Source organism: Rhinichthys klamathensis, unplaced genomic scaffold (genome assembly GCF_029890125.1).
Source record: "Rhinichthys klamathensis goyatoka isolate OS25496 unplaced genomic scaffold, OSU_Roscu_1.1 h1tg000309l_1, whole genome shotgun sequence".
Taxonomy (NCBI): domain Eukaryota; kingdom Metazoa; phylum Chordata; class Actinopteri; order Cypriniformes; family Leuciscidae; genus Rhinichthys; species Rhinichthys klamathensis.
Window position 1 is genome coordinate 722504 of NW_026606827.1, and position 24020 is coordinate 746523.

Genomic DNA, 24020 nt, shown 5'->3' on the forward strand with positions numbered 1-24020 from the left:
GTTTTGATGTAATCTAATATGAGCCCTGCTGATCCTGGCTACCTGACAGATGCTCTGTTAATTAGATTCACCTTCCGCTGGCACTGTCAGAAAAATCAGATCATAACACAGCCAGCTGACCAAACAAAACCAGTTCATCTGATTAAACCTGAAAAGATCACTCAACATAGCTCTGTTTGAGATACGAGTGTATGAGGTACAGAAAACCTTTGGCATCTGTGTGGCGATAATATGATCAAGAATAGAACTTAAAATGTGAGGGGTAGTGAATAAAACCTTTGAGTCATTCACCTGTACTTTTTTTAAAAAGCTAAGGACTGCCGTAGGCTTTGTGCTTTATTACCTTTGGAAATGGAGATTTACAGTTGTTGGGTTTTTTTATGACAAGATTCCAGAAGCGAGGAATGTCCGGTCGAGTTGCGTTTGCAGGGAAGTGTGTGTGTGTTTTTTTTTTAAATCAAGCGTTCTCCTCGAAGTCTTTCTCTACAAAAAAGCACTTTACAATAAAATGTACAAAAAAATATAACACTGTTTATAATCAAGTCTTCGTAACAGAACAGGTTGACCTGTACCCATAGAATTGTGCAAACACATTTATTTAGCTACGAACTGTAAAACAAGGTGTTTTATACTGGCAAGACATACCCTTTGGTCGTTTAACGCAATACCGTACTGCACACTGCCAGTGAATCCTGAAAACAGTGGATTATTTCAAGCTTATATGTAGGGGAATCTCATGAAACATGACCAAGTCACATTTTAAGCCAAAATTAAGAGAGAAAAAAGAAATGATATTTTGCATAAAATGAATATAAGACCATTATTTATTAATGTCTTTTTATCTTCATGCCAATTATGAACATTTTCCAACACATTTTTTAAAAATTGTTTTATAGTATAACAATAAAGTTAAAAAAAAAAAAATTGGAGAGAAATATGACACGTTCATGTTCTTGACTGGTTTCGTGAGATTCACCCATGCAACCTTGCATAGTTCCCCAAAGACAAAAATCAAAGCAAAGCAAAATAAAATCATGCTTCAAAAGCTTCTCTTGAGGTGCAGGCAACTTGTTGGCGAACTTTTCGAAAATTCAAATATATAAGCGTTCAGAGTCTTTGAAATGCAGTTTGCATGTGCCCTTATGAAAATACGCTAAGGCAGCTTTTGATTTTGAAAGATACCAACATTTTCGGAAATACCACTTAGGTGTAAAGACGACCCATATTTCCCTGCCTACGGTAGATTGTCTGTTCTGCCTCTTAGGTTTGAAAAGATAGCTTGCCAGTGTCACTCTCGTTTTACAGCATTCTCCATAGTGCAAATGTGTAATTATTATTAATCGTTTCCTTTACTGCATGGAGTCTCGTCTTTAATGGCAGCTGTTTCTTCCTCCACTTTCCGCAGCAACTCTGGCACCAGACGTCATCTGTGTTCATGTGCATGGCTTTGTTCACAATTGGAGCCCATCTGATGGGATACAGAGCACCGCCGGACACAGCACATGTCCCACTATCCGTGAGCTTTCCGCCAATCGCCTTTGGCTGCACCCTGATTGCATCTTATTATGAGCACGGTTTGTTAACAGCAGAGCAAGTATGCTGGGACTTATTATTATTATTACGTACAAAAATGACCCAGGGAGTAAAATAGACCATTTTGAAACGAAGCTCCTCCAGTGTAACATTCACATTGTGATAGCCTAGTGATGACAACAACATCACCGCCATCTGGTGCTTCTTCAGCCTGTCTCGAGACCGCTTGGTGACTCCTTGGTTTTACTATCCCTGTTGACATCACTGTGAAAAATGAAACTGCAGGGCATAGCGCAACAGCTCGAGTTTGGTAAAACCACCGGTCCCTTGTACTTTTGCTCTGACGCTGATATTAGGGAGTGGAAGCTCTTTAACAATTCATACATAGACGTATAGCTCATGTTATTTGATTCCAGCGATACTAAAGCAGTCAACAGGAAGAGTCCATTGAAAAACGACGCCATTAAACCGTTAGAGGACTTTCTGTGTCCTCACATCATGCTTTTCCGGTGGTTTGCTTGAGGGCTGTTTAGTTTGCCGTTCTGTGAAGGACTGAGTGGGGCGGAGTCAAGCTGCTTGTATAAAGCTCTGAGTTCTTTCACTTCTTCCAGTACGTCACGAGCCTGACCCCAAGTGGACGCTGCTTCCTCCAGAAGCCGCTCCGCCTCTATCCGTTGAACCTCTGGGCCGGAGCTCTTTCCAGCCGGCGATCCCTTCCCCTTGCCCTGTGCCCGCACCTCTGTCAGCAGTTCTTGAGTTCTCTCCAGCTTCTGGGTGATGAGGTCCTGGAGCTGGCTGATGGGCTGCACTGGCGCTGAAGTCGAGCAGTGTGGAAGGGCCCGCGTCTCGCAGTGCGTGAGGATCTCGTCCATGGAAGCGCAGCGGTTCTTCTCGGATGTAGGCGGTTTTTTGCGGAGTTGCGGCGTCCGATGGTTTTCCGACCAGTCAAAGGCGCTCTCGCTCTTCCGCGGCAGACTCTGGGACTTTCCGGGGGTCTCGTTACATGTTGAGAGCTTCAAGGTGTCTGGGTTGGAGCGCTGGGAATCTAGGGTATGCTGAGAAGCGGCTTTATCGAGGGTATCCTCAAGAGAGTCCTGACCCTGCTCTGGAAGGACGTCTTCTTCCTGGATGAGGTCAAGTGTCAGCATGCCGTCCGAGTTTGTGGTAGAAGCCTGAAAAGGGTGGCGAGATTTTAGAAAAAAAGTATTTCTGTAGGTTAAATGCAAAAATTGAACCGCTTCATTCATTGTGATGGCATTTGAAATAAAATTTGAAGGTGAAGAAGTACTTCACGCTGCTTAAGTTCTCAGAGTTTACCTTTTTTTAAATAGCAGGGCTCAACAAGAAGGATGTAAAATTATATATCTGACCGACATAGATAATGTATTATAAAAAATTCCACTATGTGTTGTAATAGTCTTGGTTCCGTCAGTAAAAATAGGTTTAAAATTACAAAATTTATAATTTTCAGCTATAAAAGCCAATTTTCTTTGTAAAGAAAGTTTAACATTTAATGAAAAAAATATATATATATTTTTTTTTTATAATATATATTATTATAATAAATGTATATAAGCATTTTGAATTATAAATGCAATGTATATTGTAAAAAATCTGATTTTCTAAAAATAAATAAAAATAAAACATTTTTGGGGCTAGTAAAATGTTGGCAGGCCAAGTAGAAATCTGAACCACTGGCCTGACCTGGAAAGCAGAAAGGCTCTAAATTGTCTTAAAACTGATGGTATAAAGAAGAAAGTATTTCATCACTGAAAAAAAAGTACATACTATTATATGTATCATTATAGCCTTTTCCCAGTAGGCTGTTCACATTTAATGAGGTGACATTCAAAGCGAATGGACTTCTTACCACAGCCATGAGGTGCCCGCGGGTGGGCAGACGGCGTGTGTGAGGTATCTTAGCTCTGTCACGCGTCGGATGGGCCAACAAGCTATCCTCTTCCACCGTCACCTAAAGGGGTCAGACAAAAAGCACTGCAATAAAGCCCAACTGAATAAATCCATCACATGGAAACTATCGGCAGCTACATGTTTTACGCCAGCCTGCAGGAGGGGGGGCAGTATATTGACCGGACATTCAATGAGTCTGTTTATTATTTGTTTGTGAGGTACAAATAATGACACATGACCAATTGGGAAGAGTGGATGAATGTTTGAGTTCTGGGCAAAATGCTTGTACAAGCTAGAGGGAATAATCGGAGAATTTGCTACACTGAAAAATAACAACATGCATCAAACGTGTCAACACAAGTCTGTTGTTTACGAGAAAGCTAAAGCTGTAAATGTTAACAACCAAGACTTTGTGTTCTGAGATGGCTTGTGTGTGTTGGCCAATGGAGTGTATGTCTAATCTCACTGTGTTTGGTCAGGCTTTATGGAACACAATGAAAGGGTAGTACACAACGAAACAAAATATTTGTTTAGAAGATTACCTTTGTTTCTTAGCATCTTGTTTCTTCATCTAGCAACAGCATGGTGACTGCTTCATGTACCCAACCCCTACCCTACTTGTGGTGGTGAGTTTCGCAAAGTTAAGCTCAGGAATATATCAAATCTAGTATATATTTGTGCATGGTGTTGTTTGTGGCTAGTGAAAGCATATTCTCATTGTCTAGTAGGCACTAAACCTGCCTACACATTTCCCACACTTGCAGCTTGCAGCAGTGCTTGGCAACGGATAAGCAGTGCATTGATATACTGAAATTAGAAAAACCAAACCATCCATATCAGAAAAAGAATACATCTGATGTTGAGAAAACAACTGTCAGTGACGCATCCAGCTGTGGGAACCTGCTTCTTTCAGTTCCACGACCACAAATAACCGATGTATGTCTGTTGACATTATAAGTGAAATCATCACAATTGAATTATTATCGAAACACATAAAAATCGAATAGAATCGAAAGCTTGTCAATTGGAATCGAATTGACTGAATAGATACCCAGCCTAGGGAAAAAATAGAAAGTGCAAAAGACCTTTTTATTGTTTTTTCTTCTGTTTTTTTCTGGGATAGTTCGCTCAAAAATGAAAATTATGTCTTTACTCACCCTCATGTTGCCCAAACCCGTAAGAATTTGTTCATCTTCGGAACACAAATGAAGATATTTTTCATGAAATCTGAGACTTTTCTGACACTCCGTTGACAGATGCGCAACTACCACTTTGATACTTCAAAAAGTTCATAAAGAGATACCTATCAATTGAGCGTTTAGTCCAATTTCCGATCGTTTGAGCTTCTGCAAAAACCACATTTGTGCTCGTGCGTCAAGCAGTTTCGTTTGAGCTTCTGTTTATGTTCGCTGATCCTAAATTAAATCTGTTCATTATATAAAGTGAACGAGTCTCTTCAGAAAATTTGGACAAACCGCTAAATTCAAATGGATTAGTTTTACGATCTCTTTATGAACTTTCAAAGTCAAAGTGGTTAGTTAGTTGCGTAGCTGCCAACTGAGGGACAGAAAGCTTAGATTTCATCAAAAATATCTTCATTTGTGTTTCGAAGATGAACGAAAGTCTTACTGGTTTGGAATGATGTGGGTGAGTAGTGAGACAGAATATAAATTTTTGGGTAAACTATCCCTTTAATTGATATATGTTGGTATCGTGACTGACAACTGTAAAAAGAACAATGTGATACAGTACCGTTCTGTAATTTTAGACTGGTACTGGATGGCTATAAGAACAGTCTAGTTATGAGTAAGGTTCAACAGAAGCACTCTCAACATAACCGGCTGGTATCGTGTGCTGACTCAGTCTTGTTCCTCTCCTGTTGAGTGGTATGGGAGACCTTGTCTGTTTAACTCAACTAGATGTAGGGTATGAATCACACCACAATCACATGTGAAAGGGAAAGCACACGCTCTCTCTGATTTATTTAAATGAATCTCTAGAACATTGACTGTGTCACAGTCACAGTTTTTTTTTTCTATGTACATTTCTGAAATGCACTTTCTGTAAAGCTGCTTTGAAACAATATGTATTGTGAAAAGCGCTATACAAATAAATTTGAATTGAATTGAACAGTCAGGCGTCCTCATCTGCCTGTGTGTATGTTTATGGTCCTAAGCAATGACCTGGTCTCCATGACATGTCAAGTGTTGATCTGGAAAAAGCAGACAGCATGCATGGTTAGGTCCGAAATGAAATCTCGTTCATTGCCGGAAGCTGAAGGTGAAGATAGGCTCTGATTTGGCTGCTTTAACGCTGAAAGTCGTCGTGACTGCCGTCTATTTTTGGTGGAGTGATTCATTTTCTCCCACTGTGTGTCGAGCGTGATTATAGACCCGCTTTTAAATTGAGCAAATCCCTTTCGCAAACAAACTGTGAAAAGATCAGGGAATGAGAGGGCAGGAAACTTTGCAATTTAAAAGTTTTTATTAAAGTGGCTTCTCCAAGGACCTGTGAATGACAATCTGTATTCAGTTTTTAAAAAAACTGAAGAAACTATAGAGCAGTGCTTGCCCATATAAATCACTGCTTAGGGTGTTGTAGATGGTTGCCTGGCATTATTTGGGTTGCTGTGTGGTTGCTAGGGTGTTTTGGGTGGTTGCTAGGTGAATGCTCACTGACCCAAGTAAAAAAAAAGTCCTTGCAACCACCATTCTGGGGTGTTGTCGATAGTTGCCTGAGCATTGCTATGCATTTACAAAGGTGTTCATAATGTTATTAGCACATTGTTATGTGGTTGCTATAGGGTGTTTTGAGTTGTTCCTAGGTGAATGATATTCACTTTTGATACTTTATGATATTCCCATCCCTGTCAATCAACTTCTTGAAAAACTAATGCTGTGTTCGAAATCGCCCCCTATACCCTCATTCACTATTCCCTACATTTCTCCCCTAATTTAGTCCACTGAAGGAGTGAATGAAAACGAGTTAGTGAATTCTGAGTGTGTAAGCATGCTGCTTAATAATTATTTAAAACGTAGCAAACTGGTAGCTCCAGTAGTAATGAAAAGATTTATCTTGAACTCTGTCATGCAAACTAGCAAACATAAACCGTAGTTAAACAATTAATAATCAATTAAAAAGGAATTAATACCTGTATGATAATGCTAACCACATTGGATGATAACCACATTAATGATAACCACATTGGACCAGTGGTTTGGAAAATGGATGGATGATTCAGCTGCGGTGCCATCTTCTGGTCAGACGCGGAAATTCATTCGACGCGCGACTCTCACATTGCATTGTGGGATTAAATGAGTGCACTCAGTAACGTCCACTATGGTTTCGGCTGTCCCCTCAAATAGTGCCCTATTTAAGGGTATAGGGGGCGATTTCGGACGCAGTCTAAGTCTAGCACACTTTTCTTCAACAAACCACACTGTTACGCGTGTATCGCGAACGCCTGGCCTGGAGTCCTCTAATTAAGGTTTATTATGTTAATTATGTTAATGTTGTCTTGTTTCCGTTTTCTTAGTTTTGATTGGTGGTGCTGGGGAAGGACTGGAGATTGGAGGTGTCATTGATATCTGTAGCACAAACGATGTAGGACGAATTTATTACTTGTGTTTAGGAGCTTGTTCACATCCTTAATCCTACGTCAAGAAACATAATTAATGGAAGTAGCTATGCTGTCATATGGTCAATGCATTACTAACTTTCGCTCTGGTTGAAAATGCTTAACTCTTTTCCTGCCATTGATGGAATTTTCTTGCTTTCCGTGTTTTCACTGTTATGCGGTAGGGGGGCGCTATTACGCAACTTCTGAAAGAGTAAAGAATCTCCGGATCAAAACGCATGCGAAAAAGAAGCAGAAACGAACGATAAAAGCATTGTTTATGAATGCTGTAGTCTTTTCTGTAGCTGAAAAAATCATCTTTTTGTTCAAAATTTAGCTTTTTTTTATGAAACCCGCATTCAACTGTTGATAAATAAAGAATACATGAACCTAGAATAAAAGTATTTTGATTATATTGCATAAGATATTTATTCAACAAAATATTGTGGGGGCCATGAAAGTTTTGTTAAAATGATCAAAAATACTGGCAGTGGCAAGGAACTTTTTTTTTTTTTTAAAGCAGCACTAAGTAGGAATTCCGTTTTTGTCAAACAGCGACCCCTAGAGTCGCAGTGGAGTACTTGTACTGTCGTGAATAGCACTCACGCAGAGATGGCTCGCACTCACGGCCGGATCCCCTCCCCCTGTACACCGGTACCTGTTCAGTAGGATGGACGCTGTAACGAGTGGAAATAAGGTATGGCCCCTTTAAGAGCTGCGCGCGCCCTGTTTAACTGTCGGCAGTCTGTATTGTATGTGCGCCTCGAACACCACATGTATACGGCGCCGGGTTATTTCTGTTTGATGCTCATTTTATCAGAATTTTATCAGATCTGTTTTTTGCCGTAAAGCAATTCTTTACCTCGCGAAACCTGCCGGCCCAAAGTTGCAAGGGTGGTTTTGCGGCTCACAGGCACCAGGGGTGTGCGAGACGACCACCATTCAACACGAAATCAGTAATATAAACATCACAATGACTCCAAAGCTGTTCGGTTAAGGTAAAAAAGTTACTTAGTTCACCTTTAAACGCTGGCGGGCTTTTTTAAACAAGCAGCACTGTTATATGCAAAGACATCTAGCTTACCTCATCCAATATGCGATTCTTGGCCCTGGTGATCGCTGCATTTAAAGCATTGATCCATGACTCCTTCTCTTCTGGACTGACGGCCAAAAACACCAGATTCGGAACCTGCATTTTGAGGATGAAAAATCCTTTAAAACATGTCTTTTTTGAGGAGATCATTTATCCAAAAACAAACATACAGTTGCAGTAACTGTACAGTTTGATGTATGACCAGTGTTGCCCTGAACCCTGCTGGCTTTTCATTTTACGCCTACAAACATGGTGAAAATTCCTTCAGTCTTGTGCTAGGTGGACACAAACATGTAGTGAGCCAAGCATAAATGAGCAGGTACAGCCATATGGCTCTGTCTATGGACAGCTGATGCAGCAACAGTGTGAGGCAGAAACCACCATATTAGGCAACAACACTGCAAGTCTTCCCAGCACAGTCTGCTGGAGCCGTGACAGACAGGCGGCCCTTCTGTTGATGCTGCAGCTGTGTAGATAAGACTCTGCTATGCTCCCAATGAAACATATTTGTACTGTTGTTGACACAACACTTTGACAATTAAAAAAGACATATCATTGAAAACATCGCTGATTGCTGATAAAAAAAAATATATATATATATATATATATAAACTAGTGCAGCCTTAGTGAGCATAAGAGACTTCTGTTACACTTTATTTTGATGATCCCCTTTAGACATTCTGTTGACTTTAAGAAGTAACATTCCACCTATATGTCAACAATCTCTCATTAGAGTTTTAGTTCAGTATTAATAGACTGTTAGGGTTAAGGTGAGTAGATTAAGGGGTTCAGGTTAGTAGAACAAGTTGACCTCCGAAGTTACTTCTAGTCAGTAGAATGTCTGTTGGTGGAGCAGAACATTAAGTGTTAGCAGATATTAAGAAGACAGTCTACTAATACTCTACTACTGTAATACTTTAATGAGAGTGAATAAACATTACTTGTTGTAGTCAACAGAATGTCTAAATGGGACCATCAAACTAAAGTGTTACAGAGACTTATTTTAAAAACATAAATTATTTGAGTTGCAAAAACACCTAAATAATTTGTTTACATTGGTACTTTTCCAGTGCAAAACTTGCTGTCACTATGCAGATGGTTGGTTGCGCAGGCATTGTTATGTGATTTTTAAGGTGTTCAAAATATTGTAGTCTGTTGCTAAGTGGTTTCATGGGTGTTTTGGATGGTTGCTAGGTGAATGCTTGCAGCATCAAAAACAGCTTGGTGTCAGTGCAAAAAAATGTCATTTTAAATAATTGTAACTATGACTAGCTATATATAATATAATGCTACAATGCGCATTATACTAACTGTATAAGTGCACAAAGAATACTGTTCCTGTAAGGCTTTTGAATTCTTTGGTAATAATTCAAATTAGGTGCTGAATCTTACTCGTGGAAGCAGGTTTTTAAGGGTGCAAAAAAAGAGGCAGGCGAGAGAAAAAAGCAGAAAGATGATTTTCATGAGGTCATGTAGTAGGGTGTCTCCCCTGTTGAGCTGCATATGGAACAGCTGTTGTATGTGGGGCAGAAGGACTTATTAACCATGTAGTGGTGTGTTTCTGTGTGTGAAGGGGTGTGTTTGGGAGGTTGGGTGCTGCTGGATTTTCCTAAGACCTTCATGTTTTTTCCGAGGGATTAACCCCTTGTCTCGGTGCTGGATTTTAAAGGATTGGTCAGACGTAACCCCTTACAGTATGTTTCTCCTAGCTGTCAGAAATCCTGCAAATGTGCTGCAGAGTCTAGACTGGCAGAAAAAAAAATCAACAATCAATAACTAAAGCAGACTTCTTAAAGGAAACTTCCTTTTACTGATAAAATGTATTTCAGAAGAGGTTAAATTAAAATACAAAGAGAAACTTCCTTTTACTGATTAAATGTATTTCAGAAGAGAGTAAATTAAAATATAAAGAGAAACTTCCTTTTACTGATGAAATGTATTTCAGAATAGGTTAAATTAAAATATAGATGGATTGCTGGATAAATAGACACACTTCACCTTTAAGAAACCTGGAGCTTTAACTCAATTGGTAAGATGTACTATTTGTGTTGGTCTAAAGGATAAAGGATATTTGTGGTGGCCTGTGGTCTGCTAGTGAAAGCAATAAGCTGAGCCGTTCTTACTGAAAGCCAATTACACCAGATAGGATGACTACAGAGGTCGGTCCAAGTTTGTGCTTGGAGACTAACATGCTGGAGTATGATTTATTGTCTAATATTTTCTTAGACTAACATCAACATGTATTAGACTCGAGTCTGAATGGCTGCATTAACAAAAGTCAGTGTTTGGTACTTATAACCGCATTTACAAACAGGTGTGACTCTTGAATTGTCCTATTCATATAATAGATTACAGAAGCAGTTTGAAAACAGTCTGTATGGCTGAAAAACCAGTTAAGAGCACCTATTTTAGTCTCTGTTATTCTCCTTATGTGTGAATGTAGAGACACGTATCTGAGTTGGGCAACAGGTGATTGCTTTTCATGACTGCAAACTGACTAATAAACCATCCCTGACTGGGCTAAACCCATTAGCTATTATCCTCTACTGACCCAACCTTCTTCCCAAACCCAACTTCCTGTAGTGACTGACCGTGTTGCCTGGCTGCCGTGAACGCAGAAGCGTGAACTTGCTGTGGTTCTTTTTGCTCCTGCTTTTGGCCTTGCGAAGTTCCTCAGACCTCTCGTAGTCGGTGAGATCCACCACCTCCTGGATTTTCTTCTCATCTTTGACCTGTGGGATAAAGTACAGATTGGGTGTCAATATTGAATGTATATTCGCTTTAAATGTATATTCGATACAAATATCTCAATATTTAGGTATTTGTTCTGAAATAAATTAAAAGGGTGATTTTTTTTTTCTCCTCCCCAAAAGAACCATCATTATAATAGCCATGTTAGTAGTTTTAATATGTTTAATGTAATGACTAAAAACCTTATTATTAATTAATATTGGTTTTAATTTTTTAATAATAATAATGCTATATTATTTAAAAATAATTGTTTTAATTTTGTAATTCTAAAATAATAATAATAATAATAGCATTGTTATTATTATACATTATTTTTTATATATACATTAAAAGTTTCATTACATTTTATTTTTAAGTGACAAATCAGTCACAAAATTATGAATGGCTCATGGATGATAAATTGACAAGGTTGTGCTTACAGTGGACCATTAACATACTGTCTCTGCATGTGCAGTGGTGCGCTTTCCATAAATAATTAAAATATAAATATAATTTGCTTACAAAGGCAAATTTAAAATGACCATTTTACTTTTGGTTTCGGCACTGGATGTCCAGATATCTTGTTTCAAAAAAGAAGTGTCATTTTGGTGCATCGTTACTCAAAATGTACTGATTACATTGTCAATCCCTACAGTATTTACAGCTTAAGCTACTTTAAAAAATGGCACAGCATTTTAAAAGTATACAATGATTGAGCTCAGTGTTTCAGTCTAGTTGGTGCAGCCACAAAAGTTAAGGACATCTCGATGACCAATCTGACTTTTAACTGGGACAGACGTCAAAACGTAGCTCGAAAACATCATTAGGCGTGGAAGAACTTGTTAACCCAGATACACAGTGAACACCATGGTCTGATTTGGTATCACCTGCCAAACGATCTCATTAAGTCACAATCAATTTCCATTAGTGCTCTTCTAAAGACAAATAAAGCTCTGTCCACGCAAGGCCACATCTGGTAGTGTGCTGTACTACAGAGCCGCTCTACAGTGCAGTACTTAAGAGTATTGGCATCACACCCAGTGCACTATGGGGTGTCACGACAGGGAATGGCTGTACAAATAGTACATCTACTGTTCCAGCAGTACAAAGGCGGCAATTAACTAGCAATCTGATCCAATCCTTTTTTCCAGGAGAGGACAGTCGGGGCACAGTACATTTGCACTCAATAACGGACATTGAAAACTTTTAAATGCAAGAGTATTCTGCAGTTTGCTGTAGTGACTTCTGCTGCACTATATAGTGAGTTAAAAGGAGGTATAGAAAAAAAGGTGGAAAATATGTATTTGGAGTTTAAAGTGTGATACCACATTAAAGGACATTTTATTTCACAAAGATTGCATGTAAAATGACCCTGATATATCTGTCAACACATCTGGCTCAGTAAAAGTCTGTAATCCGAGATCCTACTGAAACAAAAAACTTCAGTGGTCAAATTCATGAATGAATGTGAACTAGAATAGTACTTTTGTTGTTTTGCTCTTTTCTCCTTTAAACTAAGTAGACGCAGCTCTCCTGAGTCTAATTCAGTGATTGTATATGAATCTAGCACCATGTCTTTATGCCCTATTTGGACTTTATGGCATTTGAAACCGCCACTTTGAAAAGGAACTGGCAGATGCACCAGCAACAAGCCAATTTTTCGTATTAGTGACCATTTTATTTGTAAATAAAGAGTGTCATCTATATTTAATACTGTGTGCATTACGCTTTTTAAAAAGATGCATCCCTTTGCAGAGGAGACACAGAGTGTGAATAGCCAAAAAGTGGCATCTTAAACAACCAAAAGACAGTTAGAGAAAATCGGTTGACCTATACCCAACAGAGAACGAAGGGAGGAAAAAGAAGTAGTCTTGCCAGGCTGTCTGAAATGTACTCTGTAATCAAGCTACTTGCTGTTGTGTAACTAAAGCTGTCTGGAGCTGTAAACAATATTTTTGTTGTGAGTGATGTTAGAGAAATGTTCCGGGCTCAACAAAAAAAAAGCCACAGAAATGCAACAGAAAATCATTTTGACGCATTCAAAATGTTAATTCGTGTTTACATTGATGCATGATAGGGAATGGTATACAAATGTTTCAACGAGAAACCAGAAATTTTATGAAAACTATGTGGGAAGGAAATTGATTATATCAAGAAAAAAGGATGATTAACAACTTGACATCTCATATAATACATTTTGTAAAATAAAATAAAATAAAATTCTCCTTTGACCATAGAATTTCATTATTGTCCATTTTAAAATAATATATAGGCTATATAATACATACACCAGCAATCAAAAGTTTCAGCAGCACACATAACTCCAGTCTTCAGTGTCACATGATCCTCAAGAAATCACTCTAATATGCTGATTTGGTGCTCAAGAAATATATCTTGTTATTATCAGTGTTGACAGCAATTGTCTTGCTTAATATTTTTGTGTAAACTGTAATCATTTTTTTTTTCAGGATTCCTTGATAAATTGAAAGTTAGAATAGAATAAATAAAATGTTTTAACAATATAAAAATATTTACCATCACTTTTGATCAATTTAATGCATCCTTTCTGAACCAAAAAAAAATATTAAAAAAATACTTTTTTTTTTCTTTTTCTTTTTTTTGAGGGGGGGGGGGGGGAGTCAAAATTATTTTGGCAGAAAGTTAGAACTTAACTTGTATCGAACCTGGAAAAAATCTTTTCAAATTTGCTGTTAATTTGTTATGTGAAACATTTGCTCACCAGCATAATTTCCAGAGTGTATTCATAGTCATGTTATTCAACAAATAAACTGTATTATGGAGCATTTCCTGTACAGGTGTCCTTTCGTTTCGATTTGAGGGCAGGTGGACAATTCAGAGACAAACAGTCATCATCTCATATTTCATGTCATTCAAAGGACTGTCTGAATTGAATTTAGCCATTTACTTTCTCCATTAACCGGTCTAACCTTTCATGAACGTCCATTAGGGTCACAAAACATTGCAGCTGAGAGGGTGTATAACAGAAGCCAAATACCCTGAAGAGGAATTTGAAATGAATACTCCCTGGCAAATATGTCCCATCGGCCCACACATGAAAAATTCATTCCAAAGTGTTTAAGTGGAACTATATGAATGATACAGCCAATCCTGCTTTATATGATCTCAAAGGGTTAAATCCAGCATGTTGGCTCAGTCAGGTGAGAGAAGGGGAAGCTTCAAGTTGACATCAGCAACTGCAAACAAACTAAAGATAGCTTGAAGATTTTTTTCTCTGACTTCTAGCAAAGTTGTTTTCAACTGGTTTTGCTTCACAAGTGGCGACCCAGCACAAAATAGTTTACACTCTTAAAAATAAAGGTTCTTTATTGGCATAGATGGTTCCATGAAGAACCTTTAGCATCCATGGAACATTCCCAATGCACAAAAGGTTCTTTGTAGTGGAAAAGGGTTCTTCAGATTATTCAAATGTTCTTCACGCTAAGAAAAACATGGTTCTTTGGGGAACCAAAAATGTATTTCTATGCAAAACACCCCTCTTTGAAACCTATATTTTTAACAGTGCACCACATACAAAAGTAACATTTATTCATATCACCATTAACAAAATTGCAAGGCCTTTGACATGAACAACAAAAGATATGGGAACAATTAGTTTTCAGTGTAGTTCATTTTGGGCAGCTTCATGTCATCTACACAGTCATTAAACTTTGACGGGTGAGGCACTGACAAAAGTCAAAAGTAAAGTCATGACACTATGGATCCATGTGCTTTTAAAAAACATTTTCATAGGTTTAACATTGCATTATCAGCTCGGAAAATGCGCTAATTTGACTAGAAACACCAAAGACTGGAAACGTAAAGGATCATTACGCTATGAGTCGGCTATGAGGAAAAAGTTTGAACAATCGTGTTTATTTTTTCCTGAAAACTTTAGTTTTTATTCTGATCACAACAGATTTGGGGCTCATGACCCATAAGTTGTAGAGTTTATAATTTCAGTCCAACAAGCTTCTGATTTTGAACGTCTTGACTCCTGATGCTATTTAGCAACACTGTTGTTCCAGGGTAAAACCAGCCAGCAACAGGAATTTCTCCCTGACGCCCATTCAAATTCTTTTGGAACAACTTTTGCAAGTTGCAGTGATAATCATCTGACACAATGTGACCAAGATCCCTTAAAGAAACCACCTAAAGAAACCAGACGGAGAAGAAATGCTTTGATGACTATACAGGGCATGACAACCTCCAGCGATCTCACTTTCCAGTAAGTGAGTCAGAGCCGTGCCAGGCCCTGACGTGTGAAATGATTCATCCTTCGATTTCATTTGCGACTCCACTTGTGTTAATGTAGCTGAACGACTGCACCCCATTACCTTAGAGAGCGATGACTGACCGCAATTGTAAAAGGAAAACTTCACACATCTTTCCTTGAGTATTTACACACGTATGACATATGTGTCTGTAGACATGTTACTTTTACTATTGCACTGCATGATCTCATCATTTCATGACGTTATGCAATATAACATGATCTGTTTAGGGTGGATACTGATTGTGAATCACCTAAATGGAAGGGCTATGATTTCAATGCAGTTTCAGTGGCGTCTTTTAAGGAAAGCAAAAGGGGAAAGAACTTTGTGAAAGAGGAAGTGTCAAGTCCAGAACAGCTTGTGACCACTATACCCACGTCTGTCATCTATACATATGACTCCAAAAAGCAGAAGAGCAATATACGTCAAAGATCACAACTTCCTTATTTGGGCTTGAGAGGGCAAACAGACGACACAGGCAGCTCTTATCTTTTTCTTTTTTTGTGATGAAGCTCTGGTTGATGCCATTTAGGGTAATCGGAAGAAACATTTTTACAGAGACATGAAATTGTGCTTTATTGAAACTGCAAAATCAGAGTTTGTGTTGATTGGCTGTCTTAAGCAATCGTGAGAGAGAAATGTACCAGGATAAGTGTGCGAATGTGAAGACAGTCCAGGGTGAGTGGGACAAATCTCTCCTAGTATCTGTGCACTCGCCCTACATCTGCCACATCGACGCCAAGGAATCTGACCCCAAACAACACTCGCATGGACATCTGTTCTGGGAGAGTTTTGCAGGACACATTCTCAGCTTACTGCCACCCTTCAGTCTACTATCATCTGACTGAAATATGTCAATTTGATTTAAGCAGAATCCCATGCAATGAATGGCCAGTGGTGCTTGCTATTACAATTTCTCATACCTAGAGGGTTTGTTGAAATCCCTAAACCTATAACTCTGCAGAAACCTCAAATTGTGCAGTTTGTTGAGGAGAGGTGTGCTTATACTTTTCATAGCAATTTGACTTAAATTTATACCTGGTACACTGTAAAAAAAAGGAAACCAAGTTGATGCCTTTTTTTGATGTTTTAAAGGTATAGCGGAGGATCTTTCCGAATTTTAGAGAAGACCCACCCTCTCCAATTTTTTTTAAAAATGCGCATGCGCAACACTCTATTTGCTCCCGAGAGGGAACGCCTATTAAACGTGTGCACGAGAGAGCATGCACGAGCCTAGTTCACCTTTTACTAGCAGTGATTTTAAATGGATTTTCCAAATACCAGCAGCCATATTACCCTGTAGCCCAAGACTGGTTGCCCACTGAAGCTAAGCAGGGCTGAGCCTGGTTAGTACCTGGATGGGAGACCTCCTGAGAAAACCAGGTTGCTGCTGGAAGAGGTGTTAGTGAGGCCAGCAGGGGGGCGCTCGCCCTGTGGTCTGTGTGGGTCCTAACGCCCCAGTGTAGTGATGGGGACACTATACTGTCAAAGAGCACCGTCCTTCGGATGAGACGTTAAACCGAGGTCCTGACTCTCTGTGGTCATTAAAAATCCCAGGATGTCCTTCGAAAAAGAGTAGGGGTGTAACCCCGGCATCCTGGCCAAATTTGCCCAGTGGCCTCTGTCCATCATGGCCTCCTAATCATCCCCATATACTAATTGGCTTCATCACTCGGTCTCCTCTCCACCAATAAGCTGGCGCAATATGGCTGCCGTCGCATCATCCAGGTGGATGCTGCACATTGGTGGTGGTTGAGGAGATTCCCCCCTTCCATATGTGAAGCGCTTTGAGGTCCCAGAAAAAGCACTATATAAATGTAACGAATTATTATTATTATTATTATTAAATAGCATGCCAAACTTTACCTGTCGAGTAAAAACTTCGCGACTGAGGCATCGGTGGGAAGCCCAACCTGTGCTTTTAGCGCTCGCCAGCGTGTGAAATATTCTCCCAAAATCACTCTGGTCTTGTTTCTTTCTTCAGAGGCCTTTCTCTTCTTGTCATACAATTTGTAGACACTTTTTCTCTTGCGACCCTCAGACATTTTGAAAAAACCCGGTGAGAGCGGCGAGCTTCAATGAATGGCTGAAACCGTAGCTCACCACCTGAAAGTGTGCATGCGCAGAAAGCAAAAAACTACCTAGGGAAGAGCACGTACGACGGCCTTACGTAAACATATCACCAGAATGATTGACAACTAGGAGGACCAAGTCTTGATGATCCACCCGGAAAAAGAAAATCCTCTGCTATACCTTTAAGTACAGTCAACATGGATGTTTAAGAAATTTCATCTTAAATTACATTAAACTGACTTGAGTGAGTTGAATCTTGTTGAATCAGTGTCAGGTAAGAGTAGGATACTTGTCTAGATTTCTCTGCTCACTTATGTAAGTTTATTATAAACAGCCACTTCTATAAATTGTGAAGTTTACTTAAAAAGGTTTTTACAATAGCCTAAATTCAAATTATATCAGTAAATAATTCATTAAAAGACATATAAGTCATATGTGATGATTGATGATGCACACAAGCAGAGCAGATGAGCTTCTATAACGCCCGCATAAAGAAAACACACACTCCCACCTCTGTAATAAACACAGCGCTGTTAATCCTGTCCGAATCGGTACATGAAATCTCAGATTTCAAATAAGAATTGTTACTCTAACGTAATTTGGAAAACAAGTCCTGTCCGAATAGGGCTTTACTGTTAGCCAATCTCCCTCCATCCAATCAATAACCAATTGAAAGGACCAAGTTCCGCCGTATATTTTTTCTGATTGTTCGTTCACTTGGATGTGTCACAATATGGAAGAAAAGATCTGCCGCTCCTTCTGTTTCATTGCGACTTTAAGTAACCTCCAAGCAACCACACATCAATGCAGTAATATAGCTCCCTCCCTAGTAGCATGGCAGCTAGTTTTGCATATGCATGTATAACTAACATTTTCACCCTAAAATCTTAAAAACTGTTTACACGACAGCATTTTCAAATGTTTATGCATTTTTGGCCGTTCATTTACACGACAACAGAGTTTGGGTGCCTGAAACATTTGAAAATGGGTTTCAAAGTGCAAGGTTTTGAAAACAGTCTCCATGTGAACAACAAAAATGCAAATCTGTGAAAACGATGACGTTTTGCACATGCGTTTTACATATTCAGTCTATTGTGTTTCATTGCATCTAATGGCCTGGCAGCAGAATACAGCGTTTTTAGTCGTTTTCGCGGATTCGTGTGAATGGGGATTGTTTTGACAATGGTTGTTTTGGATTGTTTTGACAACGGAATCTGTAAAACTCAAAGGAAAAACTTCTCCATTTTAAGCATATTGTTGTCGTGTAAACGTATCCTAAATGTAAGATGGTAACGTTAGTTTATAAAGTTACTGTTACTACTGTAAAACTATACTATATTAATAGGGGCACTTTCAGAATCTTTCTGTCAGTTTAATTAATTTTTTGCTGAGGAAAGTAGTATTAAGTTACCACAACTTTGTTGTAGCTAACTGTGGTATTTTGGCAAAAATGAATTCCATGATACATTTTTTACAATTAATCCTTTTCTGATATTTTTATGGTACTTTTTTATGGTACTTAAGTCTTAATTCCTATTCACTGACAAAATACAAAGTTCAATCATGAAACTCTAGATGGCGCATGCTGATAGATCCTTAAAGGAATAGTTCACTTTTTAAAAAACTTTTGCTGATAATTTACTCACCCCCATGTCATCCAAGAGTTCCATGTCTTTCTTTCTTCAGTCGAAAAGAAATTAATGTTTTTGATGAAAACATTCCAGGATTTTTCTCCATATAATGGACTTCAATGGTAGCCAAACGGTTCAAGGTCTAAATGACCGTTTCAGTTCAGCTTTAAAGGGCTTTAAACGATACCAGACGATGAATAAGGGTCTTATCTAGAGAAACGATCTGTCATTTCAAAAATAAATAAAAAAGTTAAAGTTTTATAGGCACAAATGCTCGCCTTGCGAACTCTCCTGTTCGAACTCGTTCATCAAAATGAACGAATCTTTTTTCGAGTCATTGACTCGTTCATCAAAATGAACAAATCTTTTTTCGAGTCATTGACTCGTTCATCAAAATGAACGAATCTTTTTTCGAGTCATTGATTTTGATGAACGAGTTCGAACAGGAGAGTTCGCAAGGCGAGCATTTGTGCCTATAAAACTTTAACTTTTTTATTTATTTTTGAAATGACCGATCGTTTCGCTAGATAAGACCCTTATTCATCGTCTGGTATCGTTTAAAGCCCTTTGAAGCTACACTGAAACGGTCATTTAGACCTTGAACCGTTTGGTGCCCAGCAAAGTGCATTATATGGAGAAAAATCCTGGAATGTTTTCATCAAAAACATTAATTTCTTTTCGACTGAAGAAAGAAAGACATGGACATCTTGGATGACATGGGGGTGAGTAAATTGTCAGCAAAAGTTTTTTTAAAAGTGAACTAATCCTTTAACTCAATCTGCTTGCAATCACATCATTCTCTATTGGGCACAGCTGATTGGTTCCTGCTGTATCAGTAACCAATGAGCTCACTGATAAACTTTCAAATACTTGGTCAGCATTTGCTGTAGCAGTTTGCAGTGTGCTTCCAAAAACCCTCCACCTTCTCCAGCTCCACCTGTATAAATCTGCTATGGGTAATTCATGTATGTTATATTGTACAGCTGAATGCAAAATGTCTTATTTGCTCACAGCAGCGTCATGCATGTATTGGCAGTAGCAAGTCCTGTACTTGCTCTGCATCAGCAGCAATGACCAAAAGCAGCAGCGTAGCAGATCTATTCCACCAAGACCAAACATGTCAACAATGTCATATCCATTACCATGCCACACACTCCGAGAGTTGTCATGACAGAACTATTGTCATTGAAACTATTTATTACAATTTCTTCAAATATTCTCCTATTGTGTTCTGCAGAAGAAAAAGTCATATGCTTTTGGAATGAAATGAAAGTGAGTAAATGAAGACAGCATTTTCATTTTTGGGGGAATTGTGCGTTTAACACCTAGGAGACAGTATAAAAAAAAATCAAAAATAATATTTTGTATAGGCCTAGTATAAGCCCAGATACCTGATGGTATATGTTGTAGAAATATATTTAACTCTTTAAGCTGGGATATTCAAATTACCATATAAATATGGAAATCATTTTGGCATTTATCTTTTAGGAAACATGATACCAAAAACAACAGCATCAGATCATTAAAATCTGTTGTCTGTCTAGACAGCTGGAGAGAAACATCTAGACGACAGCATGATGAAACCTCAGTCTGTTAAGCACTAAAAGGGTCAATCCTCCCTCTGAGCTGTGAGCCACAGCCCATATGCTGCCTCGGCATTGTTTGATCTGATGCTGAGCACAGCAAACAGTCTTCTGCGTGACCATGACTCAACCTCAATCCTGCCTTCCTTCCCTTCGTCCTCCCACACTGCAGTAAATCAGCCTCGCTCCAGAATAAAGGCCCTTTATTTTCCTGTTCCTTCATGCTTACTGAACTTGTTAAACCTCTAACATGCTGACATGCACATGCTGACAGTATGTGTTGCTTGGAATTTGGAAATGACAGTCTGCTAATTGAATGTTAACATGTTTATATTGTCATGCTTGGCCTTTCATCACAACCGGCTCTAATTCCAGAGTAATGTCTGCAATTGGATGTAGCCTGACCTGAATAGAGCAGGATAGTTCACCCAAAAAACACAATTCTATCATTTACTCCCGCTCATGTCTTTCCAAATCTGTGTGACTTTTTCCTTCCGTGGAACACAAAAGGAGTTTTTTTTTATAGTGTGGAAAGTTCAAACTGCTGCTTTTCATACAGTGAAATATTGTTGGGACTAATGCTTTTTGAAGCTCGACAGCCCCTGGTTCCCATCTACTTCCATTCTGCTAAACTTCTCATTTCCAATGAAGAAAGAAAGCCAAACGGGTTTCGAAAGACATGAGCAAATGATGACAGAACTTTTATTTTTGGCTTAACTATCTATTTATTTCATGTGAGGAACAACTGGAGGAAGTCATGTGATTTCATTACAAGAACTAGTAACTTCCTGTATGTCAAAACATACCATCACCAGAACATTCATCATTATAATCAGGGCAATCAATATGATTTTTTACCTCTGCATATGTTATGCTAAAGTTACCTCATGCGGTTTGACTTGGATCACACTAGATATTTGTAAATTATTTGTTAACATTAAATACATGCATTTGAATAGCCTGACTCTCTAGTTTTAAAAATGAATGATCGCAGACCCGCTATACACATGAACTCAAAGTTATGTAATCTGCCTACTTTCATCATTAATAGGAAATCAATAACATTTATTATTATTATTACCATGGTGTACCATGAGTGTGCCATTGAGTGATGGGTTTCTTCTTGTCTCCTGAATTTTAATATATTGTGGTCAGTACAAACCATGTTTCTCTGCATTGGAAGTATACCCTTATATTGTAGTCTGGATCATATTTTCTTTTACGTTGTGTAGTTTTGTTCATGGTTTTCGAGGATGAGGGCATGTCATGTAACTCGTCCATGCCTCCAAGCAACTGGAACACATTTTACACACTTTCTCACACACACTATACTGAAAGCAGTACTGAATATCATTGTAAGAATGTTACACAAGTAGCATCTCATCAGTCAAATGATGCTGATGTGGAGAAAAGCATGAACAGGAAAAAGGTTTTGTCCAAAACTTACCTCTTTTTCAGATATGTAGAGTTGGTCTCCTTTCAGTAAAACAAATCTGTTTTTCCAAATTTCCCTGAAAATTCCTTTGCCACAGAACTTGCGAATCCAGCCAGTTTTGTCAGGCTGCACGGGCTGTTGATTGGCTTCCTGAGAGCCCTGCGTTTACAGAGAGAACACAGAAGCATGTGAGTTATGGTCTAATTGTCGGTTTCAAAGCAGTTTTGGGCCTTCATAAATCTATGATGCACATTATGCCGTCTAGGAAGGCAGTTCACACGTTTTTGAGACCGCCGTAATCTCTAGCAAAGGGGGAGACTTTCTTAAAGACATTGTCTTTGTCATGTAGATCATATCACATTCCTGGTGCTTACTCACTTTTATCACACAGCACAAGCACATACACACACACCAGTGTTTCCCTCAATATTTTGCCTGAGTTGGGATCTTGCCATCTGAATTGAGTATGATGAGATTAAAAGGCTGTGTACATGCAAAATAATGGAAAGAAAAAGCTTTTGTTTGTTGTGTTAAACTCAAAGAGTGCAAAAACAAACATAACATCCATAATCTGGTTATGCCTTTATTCTGAAAAAAATATATGTTTAAATGCTCCTCAGCTGTATGCTATCAGCATATTACCAAAATTTTATTTGGAGTACTTCTTTATTGCACAATGCACATTTCTTAATATTAAGCCTAAAATGTCTTTTAATCTCATTATTAGTAAGGATAGTATGATCACTGTAGCTACTTCAGATGAAACATGCCCATTCTTTGCCTGCTATTCTAGTCTGGAAATATTGGAGGCGTCATTTATTATGCTTTTTAGTCGTTTTGGACAGTAATTTAATCGACTCATTAATAGTGCATGTTAAGTGTTCAGTTTGTAGATCTAAAACCCAGAAGAGAATTAGCATTTTCAAGCTATGCTTCCCTTGGGAATTTTCTTTCGGGTTTTTAGAATTGGGTGATTTGTTAATAATATAGGCCTATATATATTGATATTCCGAAGAATTAAAACAAAAAACTTGTTCCTTTCACTATCATAAACCTGGTCAACAACTTCCAAAAAGGGCGTGCAGAAGAATATCATGTCGACTTTAAAATGTACAACCAGAATAAATTATAATGCATGTGCTATGTTGGAAAATGTTTTTAAACGTTGTGTTTGAGTAAACTGAAGTGTTCGTGCTGCAGTGTTTCACACTAGTGCACAAAGGCTCACGGCGCTCCTCACTGACAATAGAGTGGACTCGATGTCTTACCCGCTTTGTTGAACTGTTCTTCTTCATGGCTCAATAAAACGGAGCTTTCCGACTCTCCCTCCGCTAAATCCAGATCCTTCCGTGCACAATGTGCTGTCTACAACGAAACAGAATCCTGGTGTGGACTCGAAACGTTACACTCAAAGAAAAGCACGGTGCTGCTGAATGAGTCGCTCCCCCGTTTGTTTCTTACGCCTCTTGTCTATTTACTCCCATTCAGTGTCCTCCAGATCCGCGCAGATTATCATCCAATGGCTTTCTCTCAGTGGCCACGAAGACAGATCTGAGAAATGTGCTTTCTAGAGCAGCATGCAAGTCTGTGATGGTGGCATCAACATCATGATCGTTTGGTATGGGTTGATCTCCTGCCGTCATGTGGGTGTCTTTCGTGGAGTTGTGTGAGTGAGCTGGAGAACTTGAGGCTGTGTGGTCCCTCTCTTTGTCCTCGACAGCTCCACCTATGGACACCACAGTGATGTCACTAAAAAGAGAGAGGGGGACTTACTGTACTGAAAGGAATGTGCAATATTTTGCTGTAATTTTACATTGTGTAACACATTATTTGCCTATATTGTAGGCTAGCTAAAATATTATGCATATAGCATTATATATTATTATTATTATGATAAAAATATCAATAATGACGATGTGTTAAGAAATAATTATAGGCCTACTAAGTACAGAGTCAAAAATTTAACTTTTTTTATTATGGAGCAATATTTGCCTCATGGATTTGTTGAATTAATTGACATGACAAAAAAAAATGGATGACATGGTGATGGAGCCCGGAGGTTAGAGAATAATCTAACCATATATTTCTTGGGTGTCAATTAAGAGGAAAGAAAATCAATCTGA

General features: G+C 38.6%; 1 protein-coding gene across 2 annotated transcripts; it reads right to left on the reverse strand.

Annotated features, from left to right (window-relative positions):
• Nucleotides 1-1669: 1669 nt before the first annotated feature.
• On the reverse strand, nucleotides 1670-23600 carry plekho1b (pleckstrin homology domain containing, family O member 1b). 2 transcript variants are annotated; one of them, XM_056270927.1, is made up of 7 exons: nucleotides 23166-23600; nucleotides 21910-22056; nucleotides 21651-21755; nucleotides 10745-10885; nucleotides 8145-8249; nucleotides 3404-3505; nucleotides 1670-2705 (listed from the first exon to the last, which is right to left on the reverse strand). In XM_056270927.1, exons 1-7 carry the CDS (start codon nucleotides 23190-23192, stop codon nucleotides 2025-2027), a joined length of 1308 nt encoding a protein of 435 aa, XP_056126902.1. In that variant the 5' UTR covers nucleotides 23193-23600; the 3' UTR covers nucleotides 1670-2024. The 2 variants fall into 2 exon arrangements, with proteins under 2 accessions (XP_056126902.1, XP_056126903.1); XM_056270928.1 differs by lacking the exon at nucleotides 21651-21755 and having other exon boundaries at nucleotides 1673-2705; nucleotides 23166-23597.
• Between the last annotated feature and the right edge of the window lie 420 nt (nucleotides 23601-24020).